General features: G+C 50.3%; 1 protein-coding gene across 1 annotated transcript in view; it reads left to right on the forward strand.

Moving 5' to 3' along the window:
* Window positions 1-928: 928 nt before the first annotated feature.
* The window catches only part of LOC137378249 (piezo-type mechanosensitive ion channel component 2-like), a 220,801-nt gene continuing 205,019 nt past the window's right edge, over window positions 929-16,710 (forward strand). Inside the window, exon 1 of the mRNA XM_068048474.1 lies at window positions 929-936. Within this exon, the coding sequence (XP_067904575.1) occupies window positions 929-936 (8 nt within the window). The remainder of the gene's footprint in view (window positions 937-16,710) is intronic.

Here is a 16,710-nt window from a genome sequence, read left to right on the forward strand (position 1 = left end):
ACTCTGGGTAAAGCAGTCACAGTGTTGCAGTGACTCTGGATAAAGCAGTCACAGTGTTGCAGTGACTCTGGGTAAGGCAGTCAGAGTGGTGCAGTCACTCTGGATAAAGCAGTCACAGTGTTGCAGTGATTCTGGATAAAGCAGTCACAGTGTTGCAGTGATTCTGGATAAGGCAGTCACAGTGTTGCAGTGACTCTGGATAAGGCAGTCACAGTGTTGCAGTCACTCTGGATAAAGCAGTCACAGTGTTGCTGTGATTCTGGATAAAGCAGTCACAGTGTTGCAGTGACTCTGGATAAGGCAGTCACAGTATTGCAGTCACTCTGGATAAAGCAGTCACAGTGTTGCAGTGACTCTGGATAAGGCAGTCACAGTATTGCAGTCACTCTGGATAAAGCAGTCACAGTGTTGCAGTGACACTGGATAAGGCAGCCCCAGTGTTACAGTGACTCTGGGTAAGGCAATTGCTCTCAGTGATACAGAGGGTAATTGAATGGCTCTTTGTCACCGAGATAGAACTTGTTTCTCTTCTGAATTGTAATGTCCTGCAGTACAACAGTGACTAAATATTAATAAATATTTCATTGGTTATTAATGCTTTGTGACATCCTGAGTCTGTGAAAGGCTCTATATAAATGCAAGTTCCCCCTTCCCCTCTCGCAGGTTGATGTGTCTGGCTGTGTTTATACTCTCCTGGTTTTAAGCATCACACTTCATCCCCAGAGCAGGACTGACTAAAGGTGAATGAGACATGTGTGAAATTTCAATGTAAACAGGAGCTTCACGTTAAGGGATTTGAAGCTGTTTTGCTTCATTTTCAGGTTCTATTGGGTAATAAGCATAAAAGAGTCATAAAACTACTGACCATCAGTCAATTTGTCTTCTTCCTACAGGGACAGTTTGGGAGAGTGCACTCTGGTACATAGGAATGGTCAGGTAAGTACCAGCAGTGAGTTGGGAAATTAGAACTTCTGATGGCGATCTAATGGTTGTTTTATTATACAGCCTTAACTGTGCCTCAAGGTCTGATGCTATCCTGATTGAACTTTTAGAAGTCACACAAAGAAGGTCATTTTAACCTCCAAGAATGGGGGGGTTTGGGTTGGATGGGAGGTAAAACAATTTTAACTTTGAAACCAACACCAACCCCCACACCCCCGTTGCTTCGCTTGGATGGCTACTTTTCTTTTTGGCTGGCACAGACATGATGGGTTGAATGGCCTCCTTCTGTGCCATAATGTTTCTATGGTTCCACAGGCCAGTTCCGATTTTAACAGAGGCGGGTTAGGGGCCAGGCAACCAATACACTCTCTGGAAGCGACTTGGTGTCTTTTAAGGAGGCTGCATGTCTCGACTGTAATAGGTTTTCTCTTTTTCATTAATGTTGGCCAAGTTTCCTGAGGCTTGAGAATCCCAGCAGATAAAAGGAGGCAAGAGGGGCTGGATCCATGAGCTTAACTGCATTTGTAGCACTGCATGCGGACCAGGCACAGCAGGAGTGTTTCAGCTAGGCCCAAAAAACATACCTTTGTATCCTCCCCACACCCACACTTACCTGGTATCTAGGCCCTGCTTTCCATTCCCACTGAACAACCTATCAATCAGGCTGGTGGTCCGACTGGAACCCCACTGAAAAAATGGAAGAGATCCTGTGGTCAAATCCAAAAGAGCATCCAGGAAAACCTTGTTTTTGGGTTCATTTTGGAAATTCTGCCCCTCCCACACACTCCTCACAGCTCTAAGTAAATATTGGGGCCAATGTCCATGTGGAAATTACTACCTAATGGACCACCACGATGGGAAGCAAGCATGAACATGCGTACAAATTGAAAATTATTATCCATCCACCATTTCCCTTTAACTCCACACCTCCACCTCCCATCAACATTCCCAGCACAAGTCCTTTTTCTGATTAGTCACAGGATGCATAATACTTTGGTGTGATCAATGACTAATGACAACCCTGAGTAATTGTGATATAAACTTAAAACCCAATGTTAGCTCAATGCAGTGAGTACAGGAACACTCCGACACCCACTGCCAGTCTAGAGCAGTAACAGAAACACTCCGACACCCACTGCCAGTCTAGAGCAGTAACAGAAACACTCCGACACCCACTGCCAGTCTAGAGCAGTAACAGAAACACTCCGACACCCACTGCCAGTCTAGAGCAGTAACAGGAACAGACCAACACCCACTGCCAGTCGAGGGCAGTATCAGAAACACTCCGACACCCACTGCCAGTCTAGAGCAGTAGCAGGAACAGACCAACACCCACTGCCAGTCTGGAACAGTAATAGGAACACTCCGACACCTACGGCCAATCTAGAGCAGGAACAGGAACACTGTGACACCCACTGCCAGTCTAGAGCAGTAACTGGAACACTCTGACACCCACTGCCAGTCTAGAGCAGTACCTGGAACACACCAACACCCAATGCCAGTCTAGAGCAGTAACAGGAACACTCTGACACCCACTGTCAATCTGGAGCAGTAACAGGAACACTCCGACACCCACTGCCAGTCTGGAACAGTAATAGGAACACTCCGACACCTACGGCCAATCTAGAGCAGTAAAAGGAACACTGTGACACCCACTGCCAGTCTAGAGCAGTAACTGGAACACTCTGACACCCACTGCCAGTCTAGAGCAGTACCTGGAACACACCAACACCCAATGCCAGTCTAGAGCAGTAACAGGAACACTCTGACACCCACTGTCAATCTGGAGCAGTAACAGAAACACTCCGACACCCACTGCCAGTCTGGAACAGTAATAGGAACACTCCGACACCTACGGCCAATCTAGAGCAGTAAAAGGAACACCCCGAAACCCACTGCCAGTCTAGATCAGTAACAAGAACAGACCAACACCCATTGCCAATCTAGAGCAGTAACAGGAACACTGTGACCCCCACTGTCAGTCTAGAGCAGTAACTGGAACACTCCAACACCCACTGCCAATCTAGAGCAGTAACAAGAACAGACCAACACCCATTGCCAGTCTAGAGCAGTAACAGGAACAGACCAACGCCCACTGCCAGTCTAGAGCAGTAACAGGAACACTCCAACACCCACTGCCAGTCTAGAGCAGTAACAAAAACAGACCAACACCCACTGGCAATCTAGAGCAGTAACAGGAACACTCTGACACCCACTGTCAGTCTAGAGCAGTAACTGGAACACTCCAACACCCACTGCCAATCTAGAGCAGTAACAAGAACAGACCAACACCCACTGCCAGTCTAGAGCAGTAACAGGAACAGACCAACACCCATTGCCAATCTAGAGCAGTAACAGGAACACTGTGACCCCCACTGTCAGTCTAGAGCAGTAACTGGAACACTCCAACACCCACTGCCAATCTAGAGCAGTAACAAGAACAGACCAACACCCATTGCCAGTCTAGAGCAGTAACAGGAACAGACCAACACCCACTGCCAGTCTAGAGCAGTAACAGGAACACTCCAACACCCACTGCCAGTCTAGAGCAGTAACAAAAACAGACCAACACCCACTGGCAATCTAGAGCAGTAACAGGAACACTCTGACACCCACTGTCAGTCTAGAGCAGTAACTGGAACACTCCAACACCCACTGCCAATCTAGAGCAGTAACAAGAACAGACCAACACCCACTGCCAGTCTAGAGCAGAAACAGGAACAGACCAACACCCACTGCCAGTCTAGAGCAGTAGCAGGAACACTCCAACACCCACTGCCAGTCTAGAGAAGTAACAAAAACAGACCAACACCCACTGCCAGTCTAGAGCAGTAACAAAAACAGACCAACACCCACTGCCAGTCTAGAGCAGTAACAGGAACAGACCAACACCCACTGCCAGGCTAGAGCAGTAACAGAAACAGACCAACACCCACTGCCAATCGAGAGCAGTAACAGGAACAGACCAACACCCACTGCCAGTCTAGAGCAGTAACAGGAACACTCCGACACCCACTGCCAGTCTAGAGCAGTAACAGGAACACTCCGACACCCACTGCCAATCTAGAGTAGTAACAGGAACAGACCAACACCCACTACCAGTCCAGAGCAGTAACAAGAACAGACCAACACCCACTGCCAATCTAGAGCAGTAACAGGAACACTCCAACGCCCACTGCCAGTCTAGAGCAGTAGCAGTAACAGACCAACACCCACAGCCAGTCTGGAGCAGTAACAAGAACAGACCAACACCCACTGCCAATCTAGAGCAGGAACAGGAACACTCTGACACCCACTGCAATTGGAACACTCCAACACCCACTACCAGTCTAGAGCAGTAACAAGAACAGACCAACACCCACTGCCAATCTAGAGCAGTAACAGGAACACTCCGACACCCACTGCCAATCTAGAGCAGTAACAAGAACAGACCAACACCCACTGCCAGTCTAGAGCAGTAACAGGAACAGACCAACACCCACTCCCAGTCTCGAGCAGTAACAGGAAGACTCTGACACCCACTGCCAGTCTAGAGCAGTAACAGAAACAGACCAACACCCACTGCCAATCTAGAGCAGTAACAACAACAGACCAACACCCACTGCCAATCTAGAGCAATAACAGGAACACTCTGACACCCACTGCCAATCTAGAGCAGTAACAGGAACACTCCGACACCCACTGCCAGTCTAGAGCAGTAACAGGAACACTCCGACACCCACTGCCAGTCTAGAGCAGTAACAGAAACAGACCAACACCCACTGCCAATCGAGAGCAGTAACAGGAACAGACCAACACCCACTGCCAGTCTAGAGCAGTAACAGGAAAACTCCGACATCCACTGCCAGTCTAGAGCAGTAACAGGAACACTCCGACACCCACTGCCAGTCTAGAGCAGTAACAGAAACAGACCAACACCCACTGCCAATCTAGAGTAGTAACAGGAACAGACCAACACCCACTGCCAATCTAGAGCAATAACAGGAACAGACCAACACCCACTGCCAGTCTAGAGCAGTAGCAGTAACAGACCAACACCCACTGCCAGTCTGGAGCAGTAACAAGAACAGACCAACACCCACTGCCAATCTAGAGCAGTAACAGGAACACTCTGACACCCACTGCCAATCTAGAGCAGTAACAGGAACACTCCGACACCCACTGCTAGTCTAGAGCAGTAACAGGAACACTCCGACACCCACTGCCAGTCTAGAGCAGTAACAGAAACAGACCAACACCCACTGCCAATCGAGAGCAGTAACAGGAACTGACCAACACCCACTGCCAGTCTAGAGCTGTAACAGGAACACTCCGACATCCACTGCCAGTCTAGAGCAGTAACAGGAACACTCCGACACCCACTGCCAGTCTAGAGCAGTAACAGGAACAGACCAACACCCACTGCCAATCTAGAGTAGTAACAGGAACAGACCAACACCCACTGCCAGTCTAGAGCAGTAACAGGAACACTCCGACACGCACTGCCAATCTAGAGCAGTAGCAGGAACACTCCGACACCCACTGCCAGTCTAGAGCAGTAACAGGAACAGACCAACACCCACTACCAGTCCAGAGCAGTAACAAGAACAGACCAACACCCACTGCCAATCTAGAGCAATAACAGGAACAGACCAACACCCACTGCCAGTCTAGAGCAGTAACAGGAACACTCCAACGCCCACTGCCAGTCTAGAGCAGTAGCAGTAACAGACCAACACCCACTGCCAGTCTGGAGCAGTAACAGGAACACTCTGACACCCACTGCAATTGGAACACTCTGACACCCACTGCCAATCTAGAGCAGTAACAGGGACACTCCAACACCCACTACCAGTCTAGAGCAGTAACAAGAACAGACCAACACCCACTGCCAATCTAGAGCAGTAACAGGAACACTCCGACACCCACTGCCAATCTAGAGCAGTAACAAGAACAGACCAACACCCACTGCCAGTCTAGAGCAGTAACAGGAACAGACCAACACCCACTGCCAGTCTCGAGCAGTAACAGGAACACTCTGACACCCACTGCCAGTCTAGAGCAGTAACAGAAACAGACCAACACCCACTGCCAATCTAGAGCAGTAACAACAACAGACCAACACCCACTGCCAATCTAGAGCAGTAACAGGAACACTCTGACACCCACTGCCAATCTAGAGCAGTAACAGGAACACTCCGACACCCACTGCAAGTCTAGAGCAGTAACAGAAACACTCTGACATCGACTGTGGTCTAGAGCAGTAACAGGAACACTCCAACACCCACTGCCAGTCTAGAGCAGTAACATGAACACTCTGACACCCACTGCCAATCTACAGCAGTAACAGGAACAGACCAACACCCACTGCCAGTCTAGAGCAGTAACAAGAACAGACCAACACCCACTGCCAATCTAGAGCAGTAACAGGAACACTCCAATGCCCACTGTCAGTCTAGAGCAGTAGCAGTAACAGACCAACACCCACTGCCAGTCTGGAGCAGTAACAAGAACAGACCAACACGCACTGCCAATCTAGAGCAGGAACAGGAACACTCTGACACCAACTGCAATTGGAACACTCTGACACCCACTGCCAATCTAGAGCAGTAACAGGAACACTCCAACACCCACTACCAGTCTAGAGCAGTAACAAGAACAGACCAACACCCACTGCCAATCTAGAGCAGTAACAGGAACACTCTGACACCCACTGCCAGTCTAGAGCAGTAACAGAAACAGACCAACACCCACTGCCAATCTAGAGCAGTAACAACAACAGACCAACACCCACTGCCAATCTAGAGCAGTAGCAGGAACAGACCAACACCCACTGCCAGTCTGGAGCAGTAACAAGAACAGACCAACACCCACTGCCAATCTAGATCAGTAACAGGAACACTCTGACACCCACTGCCAATCTAGATCAGTAACAGGAACACTCTGACACCCACTGCCAATCTAGAGCAGTAACAGAAACAGACCAACACCCACTGCCAATCTAGAGCAGCAGCAGGAACAGACCAACACTCACTGCCAGTCTGGAGCAGTAACAAGAACAGACCAACACCCACTGCCAATCTAGAGCAATAACAGGAAGACTCTGACACCCACTGCCAGTCTAGAGCAGTAACAGAAACAGACCAACACCCACTGCCAATCTAGAGCAGTAACAACAACAGACCAACACCCACTGCCAATCTAGAGCAATAACAGGAACACTCTGACACCCACTGCCAATCTAGAGCAGTAACAGGAACACTCCGACACCCACTGCCAGTCTAGAGCAGTAACAGGAACACTCCGACACCCACTGCCAGTCTAGAGCAGTAACAGAAACAGACCAACACCCACTGCCAATCGAGAGCAGCAACAGGAACAGACCAACACCCACTGCCAGTCTAGAGCAGTAACAGGAACACTCCGACATCCACTGCCAGTCTAGAGCAGTAACAGGAACACTCCGACACCCACTGCCAGTCTAGAGCAGTAACAGAAACAGACCAACACCCACTGCCAATCTAGAGTAGTAACAGGAACAGACCAACACCCACTGCCAGTCTAGAGCAGTAACAGGAACAGACCAACACCCACTACCAGTCCAGAGCAGTAACAAGAACAGACCAACACCCACTGCCAATCTAGAGCAATAACAGGAACAGACCAACACCCACTGCCAGTCTAGAGCAGTAACAGGAACACTCCAAAGCCCACTGCCAGTCTAGAGCAGTAGCAGTAACAGACCAACACCCACTGCCAGTCTGGAGCAGTAACAAGAACAGACCAACACCCACTGCCAATCTAGAGCAGTAACAGGAACACTCTGACACCCACTGCCAATCTAGAGCAGTAACAGGAACACTCCGACACCCACTGCTAGTCTAGAGCAGTAACAGGAACACTCCGACACCCACTGCCAGTCTAGAGCAGGAACAGAAACAGACCAACACCCACTGCCAATCGAGAGCAGTAACAGGAACTGACCAACACCCACTGCCAGTCTAGAGCTGTAACAGGAACACTCCGACATCCACTGCCAGTCTAGAGCAGTAACAGGAACACTCCGACACCCACTGCCAGTCTAGAGCAGTAACAGGAACAGACCAACACCCACTGCCAATCTAGAGTAGTAACAGGAACAGACCAACACCCACTGCCAGTCTAGAGCAGTAACAGGAACACTCCGACACGCACTGCCAATCTAGAGCAGTAGCAGGAACACTCCGACACCCACTGCCAGTCTAGAGCAGCAACAGGAACAGACCAACACCCACTACCAGTCCAGAGCAGTAACAAGAACAGACCAACACCCACTGCCAGTCTAGAGCAGTAACAGGAACACTCCGACACGCACTGCCAATCTAGAGCAGTAGCAGGAACACTCCGACACCCACTGCCAATCTAGAGCAATAACAGGAACAGACCAACACCCACTGCCAGTCTAGAGCAGTAACAGGAACACTCCAACGCCCACTGCCAGTCTAGAGCAGTAGCAGTAACAGACCAACACCCACTGCCAGTCTGGAGTAGTAACAGGAACACTCTGACACCCACTGCAATTGGAACACTCTGACACCCACTGCCAATCTAGAGCAGTAACAGGGACACTCCAACACCCACTACCAGTCTAGAGCAGTAACAAGAACAGACCAACACCCACTGCCAATCTAGAGCAGTAACAGGAACACTCCGACACCCACTGCCAATCTAGAGCAGTAACAAGAACAGACCAACACCCACTGCCAGTCTAGAGCAGTAACAGGAACAGACCAACACCCACTGCCAGTCTCGAGCAGTAACAGGAACACTCTGACACCCACTGCCAGTCTAGAGCAGTAACAGAAACAGACCAACACCCACTGCCAATCTAGAGCAGTAACAACAACAGACCAACACCCACTGCCAATCTAGAGCAGTAACAGGAACACTCTGACACCCACTGCCAATCTAGAGCAGTAACAGGAACACTCCGACACCCACTGCCAGTCTAGAGCAGTAACAGGAACACTCCGACACCCACTGCCAGTCTAGAGCAGTAACAGGAAAACTCCGACATCCACTGCCAGTCTAGAGCAGTAACAGGAACACTCCGACACCCACTGCCAGTCTAGAGCAGTAACAGAAACAGACCAACACCCACTGCCAATCTAGAGTAGTAACAGGAACAGACCAACACCCACTGCCAATCTAGAGCAATAACAGGAACAGACCAACACCCACTGCCAGTCTAGAGCAGTAGCAGTAACAGACCAACACCCACTGCCAGTCTGGAGCAGTAACAAGAACAGACCAACACCCACTGCCAATCTAGAGCAGTAACAGGAACACTCTGACACCCACTGCCAATCTAGAGCAGTAACAGGAACACTCCGACACCCACTGCTAGTCTAGAGCAGTAACAGGAACACTCCGACACCCACTGCCAGTCTAGAGCAGTAACAGAAACAGACCAACACCCACTGCCAATCGAGAGCAGTAACAGGAACTGACCAACACCCACTGCCAGTCTAGAGCTGTAACAGGAACACTCCGACATCCACTGCCAGTCTAGAGCAGTAACAGGAACACTCCGACACCCACTGCCAGTCTAGAGCAGTAACAGGAACAGACCAACACCCACTGCCAATCTAGAGTAGTAACAGGAACAGACCAACACCCACTGCCAGTCTAGAGCAGTAACAGGAACACTCCGACACGCACTGCCAATCTAGAGCAGTAGCAGGAACACTCCGACACCCACTGCCAGTCTAGAGCAGTAACAGGAACAGACCAACACCCACTACCAGTCCAGAGCAGTAACAAGAACAGACCAACACCCACTGCCAATCTAGAGCAATAACAGGAACAGACCAACACCCACTGCCAGTCTAGAGCAGTAACAGGAACACTCCAACGCCCACTGCCAGTCTAGAGCAGTAGCAGTAACAGACCAACACCCACTGCCAGTCTGGAGCAGTAACAGGAACACTCTGACACCCACTGCAATTGGAACACTCTGACACCCACTGCCAATCTAGAGCAGTAACAGGGACACTCCAACACCCACTACCAGTCTAGAGCAGTAACAAGAACAGACCAACACCCACTGCCAATCTAGAGCAGTAACAGGAACACTCCGACACCCACTGCCAATCTAGAGCAGTAACAAGAACAGACCAACACCCACTGCCAGTCTAGAGCAGTAACAGGAACAGACCAACACCCACTGCCAGTCTCGAGCAGTAACAGGAACACTCTGACACCCACTGCCAGTCTAGAGCAGTAACAGAAACAGACCAACACCCACTGCCAATCTAGAGCAGTAACAACAACAGACCAACACCCACTGCCAATCTAGAGCAGTAACAGGAACACTCTGACACCCACTGCCAATCTAGAGCAGTAACAGGAACACTCCGACACCCACTGCAAGTCTAGAGCAGTAACAGAAACACTCTGACATCGACTGTGGTCTAGAGCAGTAACAGGAACACTCCAACACCCACTGCCAGTCTAGAGCAGTAACATGAACACTCTGACACCCACTGCCAATCTACAGCAGTAACAGGAACAGACCAACACCCACTGCCAGTCTAGAGCAGTAACAAGAACAGACCAACACCCACTGCCAATCTAGAGCAGTAACAGGAACACTCCAATGCCCACTGTCAGTCTAGAGCAGTAGCAGTAACAGACCAACACCCACTGCCAGTCTGGAGCAGTAACAAGAACAGACCAACACGCACTGCCAATCTAGAGCAGGAACAGGAACACTCTGACACCAACTGCAATTGGAACACTCTGACACCCACTGCCAATCTAGAGCAGTAACAGGAACACTCCAACACCCACTACCAGTCTAGAGCAGTAACAAGAACAGACCAACACCCACTGCCAATCTAGAGCAGTAACAGGAACACTCTGACACCCACTGCCAGTCTAGAGCAGTAACAGAAACAGACCAACACCCACTGCCAATCTAGAGCAGTAACAACAACAGACCAACACCCACTGCCAATCTAGAGCAGTAGCAGGAACAGACCAACACCCACTGCCAGTCTGGAGCAGTAACAAGAACAGACCAACACCCACTGCCAATCTAGATCAGTAACAGGAACACTCTGACACCCACTGCCAATCTAGAGCAGTAACAGGAACACTCCGACACCCACTGCAAGTCTAGAGCAGTAACAGAAACACTCCGACATCGACTGTGGTCTAGAGCAGTAACAGGAACACTCCAACACCCACTGCCAGTCTAGAGCAGTAACATGAACACTCTGACACCCACTGCCAGTCTGGAACAGTAACTGGAACACTCTGACACACACTTTGGTGTAGAGCAGTAACAAGAACATTCAGACACCCAGTGCTAATCTAGAGCAGTAGCAGGAACACTCCAACACCCACTGCCAATCTGGAGCAGTAACAGGAACACTTAGACACCCACTGCCAGTCTAGAGCAGTAACAAGAACACTCCGACGCCCACTGCCAGTCTAGAGCAGTAACAGGAACACTCCAAAAGGCACTGCCAGTCTAGAGCAGTCGCAGGAACAGACCAACACCCGCTGCCAGTCTAGAGCAGTAACAGGAATATTCTGACACCCACTGCCAATCTAGAGCAGTAACAGAAAAAGACCAACACCCACTGCCAATCTAGAGCAGCAGCAGGAACAGACCAACACTCACTGCCAGTCTGGAGCAGTAACAAGAACAGACCAACACCCACTGCCAATCTAGAGCAATAACAGGAAGACTCTGACACCCACTGCCAGTCTAGAGCAGTAACAGAAACAGACCAACACCCACTGCCAATCTAGAGCAGTAACAACAACAGACCAACACCCACTGCCAATCTAGAGCAATAACAGGAACACTCTGACACCCACTGCCAATCTAGAGCAGTAACAGGAACACTCCGACACCCACTGCCAGTCTAGAGCAGTAACAGGAACACTCCGACACCCACTGCCAGTCTAGAGCAGTAACAGAAACAGACCAACACCCACTGCCAATCGAGAGCAGTAACAGGAACAGACCAACATCCACTGCCAGTCTAGAGCAGTAACAGGAACACTCCGACATCCACTGCCAGTCTAGAGCAGTAACAGGAACACTCCGACACCCACTGCCAGTCTAGAGCAGTAACAGAAACAGACCAACACCCACTGCCAATCTAGAGTAGTAACAGGAACAGACCAACACCCACTGCCAGTCTAGAGCAGTAACAGGAACACTCCGACACCCACTGCCAGTCTAGAGCAGTAGCAGGAACACTCCGACACCCACTGCCAGTCTAGAGCAGTAACAGGAACAGACCAACACCCACTACCAGTCCAGAGCAGTAACAAGAACAGACCAACACCCACTGCCAATCTAGAGCAATAACAGGAACAGACCAACACCCACTGCCAGTCTAGAGCAGTAACAGGAACACTCCAAAGCCCACTGCCAGTCTAGAGCAGTAGCAGTAACAGACCAACACCCACTGCCAGTCTGGAGCAGTAACAAGAACAGACCAACACCCACTGCCAATCTAGAGCAGTAACAGGAACACTCTGACACCCACTGCCAATCTAGAGCAGTAACAGGAACACTCCGACACCCACTGCTAGTCTAGAGCAGTAACAGGAACACTCCGACACCCACTGCCAGTCTAGAGCAGGAACAGAAACAGACCAACACCCACTGCCAATCGAGAGCAGTAACAGGAACTGACCAACACCCACTGCCAGTCTAGAGCTGTAACAGGAACACTCCGACATCCACTGCCAGTCTAGAGCAGTAACAGGAACACTCCGACACCCACTGCCAGTCTAGAGCAGTAACAGGAACAGACCAACACCCACTGCCAATCTAGAGTAGTAACAGGAACAGACCAACACCCACTGCCAGTCTAGAGCAGTAACAGGAACACTCCGACACGCACTGCCAATCTAGAGCAGTAGCAGGAACACTCCGACACCCACTGCCAGTCTAGAGCAGCAACAGGAACAGACCAACACCCACTACCAGTCCAGAGCAGTAACAAGAACAGACCAACACCCACTGCCAGTCTAGAGCAGTAACAGGAACACTCCGACACGCACTGCCAATCTAGAGCAGTAGCAGGAACACTCCGACACCCACTGCCAATCTAGAGCAATAACAGGAACAGACCAACACCCACTGCCAGTCTAGAGCAGTAACAGGAACACTCCAACGCCCACTGCCAGTCTAGAGCAGTAGCAGTAACAGACCAACACCCACTGCCAGTCTGGAGTAGTAACAGGAACACTCTGACACCCACTGCAATTGGAACACTCTGACACCCACTGCCAATCTAGAGCAGTAACAGGGACACTCCAACACCCACTACCAGTCTAGAGCAGTAACAAGAACAGACCAACACCCACTGCCAATCTAGAGCAGTAACAGGAACACTCCGACACCCACTGCCAATCTAGAGCAGTAACAAGAACAGACCAACACCCACTGCCAGTCTAGAGCAGTAACAGGAACAGACCAACACCCACTGCCAGTCTCGAGCAGTAACAGGAACACTCTGACACCCACTGCCAGTCTAGAGCAGTAACAGAAACAGACCAACACCCACTGCCAATCTAGAGCAGTAACAACAACAGACCAACACCCACTGCCAATCTAGAGCAGTAACAGGAACACTCTGACACCCACTGCCAATCTAGAGCAGTAACAGGAACACTCCGACACCCACTGCAAGTCTAGAGCAGTAACAGAAACACTCTGACATCGACTGTGGTCTAGAGCAGTAACAGGAACACTCCAACAGCCACTGCCAGTCTAGAGCAGTAACATGAACACTCTGACACCCACTGCCAATCTACAGCAGTAACAGGAACAGACCAACACCCACTGCCAGTCTAGAGCAGTAACAAGAACAGACCAACACCCACTGCCAATCTAGAGCAGTAACAGGAACACTCCAATGCCCACTGTCAGTCTAGAGCAGTAGCAGTAACAGACCAACACCCACTGCCAGTCTGGAGCAGTAACAAGAACAGACCAACACGCACTGCCAATCTAGAGCAGGAACAGGAACACTCTGACACCAACTGCAATTGGAACACTCTGACACCCACTGCCAATCTAGAGCAGTAACAGGAACACTCCAACACCCACTACCAGTCTAGAGCAGTAACAAGAACAGACCAACACCCACTGCCAATCTAGAGCAGTAACAGGAACACTCTGACACCCACTGCCAGTCTAGAGCAGTAACAGAAACAGACCAACACCCACTGCCAATCTAGAGCAGTAACAACAACAGACCAACACCCACTGCCAATCTAGAGCAGTAGCAGGAACAGACCAACACCCACTGCCAGTCTGGAGCAGTAACAAGAACAGACCAACACCCACTGCCAATCTAGATCAGTAACAGGAACACTCTGACACCCACTGCCAATCTAGAGCAGTAACAGGAACACTCTGACACCCACTGCAAGTCTAGAGCAGTAACAGAAACACTCCGACATCGACTGTGGTCTAGAGCAGTAACAGGAACACTCCAACACCCACTGCCAGTCTAGAGCAGTAACATGAACACTCTGACACCCACTGCCAGTCTGGAACAGTAACTGGAACACTCTGACACACACTGTGGTGTAGAGCAGTAACAAGAACATTCAGACACCCAGTGCTAATCTAGAGCAGTAGCAGGAACACTCCAACACCCACTGCCAATCTGGAGCAGTAACAGGAACACTTAGACACCCACTGCCAGTCTAGAGCAGTAACAAGAACACTCCGACGCCCACTGCCAGTCTAGAGCAGTAACAGGAACACTCCAAAAGGCACTGCCAGTCTAGAGCAGTCGCAGGAACAGACCAACACCCGCTGCCAGTCTAGAGCAGTAACAGGAATATTCTGACACCCACTGTCAATCTAGAGCAGTAACAGAAACAGACCAACACCCACTGCCAATCTAGAGCAGCAGCAGGAACAGACCAACACTCACTGCCAGTCTGGAGCAGTAACAAGAACAGACCAAATCCCACTGCCAATCTAGAGCAGTAACAGGAACACTCTGACACCCACTGCCAGTCTAGAGCAGTAACTGGAACACACTGACACCCACTGCCAATCTAGAGCAGTAACAGGAACACTCCAACACCCACTGCCAATCTGGAGCAGTAACAGGAACACTCTGACACACACTGCGGTCTAGAGAAGTAACAGGAACACTCCAACACCCACTGCCAATCTGGAGCAGTAACAGGAACACTCTGACACACACTGCGGTCTAGAGAAGTAACAGGAACACTCCAACACCCACTGCCAGTCTAGAGCAGTAACAGAAACAGACCAACACCCACTGCCAGTCTAGAGCAGTAACAGGAACACTCCGACACACACTGCGGTCTAGAGCAGTAACTGGAACACTCTGACACCCACTGCCAATCTAGAGCAGTAACAGGAACACTCCGACACACACTGCGGTCTAGAGCAGTAACTGGAACACTCTGACACCAACTGCCAATCTAGAGCAGTAACAGGAACACTCCGACACACACTGCGGTCTAGAGCAGTAACAGGAACACTCCAACACCCACTGCCAGTCTAGAGCAGTAACAGAAACAGACCAACACCCACTGACAATCTAGAGCAGTAACTACAACAGACCAACACCCACTGCCAATCTAGAGCAGCAGCAGGAACAGACCAACACCCACTGCCAGTCTGGAGCAGTAACAAGAACAGACCAACACCCACTGCCAGTCTAGAGCAGTAACAGGAACACTCTGACACCCACTGCCAGTCTAGAGCAGTAACTGGAACACTCTGACACCCACTGCTAATCTAGAGCAGTAACAGGAACACTCCAACACCCACTGCCAGTCTAGAGCAGTAACAGGAACACTCCAACACCCACTGCCAATCTGGAGCAGTAACAGGAACACTCTGACACACACTGCCAGTCTAGAGCAGTAACTGGAACACTCCAACACCCACTGCCAATCTGGAGCAGTAACAGGAACACTCTGACACACACTGCGGTCTAGAGAAGTAACAGGAACACTCCAACACCCACTGCCAATCTGGAGCAGTAACAGGAACACTCCGACACCCACTGCCAGTCTAGAGCAGTAACAGGAACACTCCGACACACACTGCAGTCTAGAGCAGTAACTGGAACACTCTGACACCCACTGACAATCTAGAGCAGTAACAGGAACACTCCGACACACACTGCGGTCCAGAGCAGTAACTGGAACACTCTGACACCCACTGCCAATCTAGAGCAGTAACAGGAACACTCCGACACACACTGCGGTCTAGAGCAGTAACAGGAACACTCCAACAACCACTGCCAGTCTAGAGCAGTAACAGAAACAGACCAACACACACTGCCAGTCTGGAGCAGTAACAAGAACAGACCAACACCCACTGCCAATCTAGAGCAGGAACAGGAACACTCTGACACCCACTGCAATTGGAACACTCTGACACCCACTGCCAATCTAGAGCAGTAACAGGAACACTCCAACACCCACTACCAGTCTAGAGCAGTAACAAGAACAGACCAACACCCACTGCCAATCTAGAGCAGTAACAGGAACACTCCGACACCCACTGCCAATCTAGAGCAGTAACAAGAACAGACCAACACCCACTGCCAGTCTAGAGCAGTAACAGGAACAGACCAACACCCACTGCCAGTCTCGAGCAGTAACAGGAACACTCTGACACCCACTGCCAGTCTAGAGCAGTAACAGAAACAGACCAACACCCACTGCCAATCTAGAGCAGAAACAACAACAGACCAACACCCACTGCCAATCTAGAGC

This window comes from Heterodontus francisci, chromosome 16 (assembly GCF_036365525.1).
Source record: "Heterodontus francisci isolate sHetFra1 chromosome 16, sHetFra1.hap1, whole genome shotgun sequence".
Taxonomy (NCBI): domain Eukaryota; kingdom Metazoa; phylum Chordata; class Chondrichthyes; order Heterodontiformes; family Heterodontidae; genus Heterodontus; species Heterodontus francisci.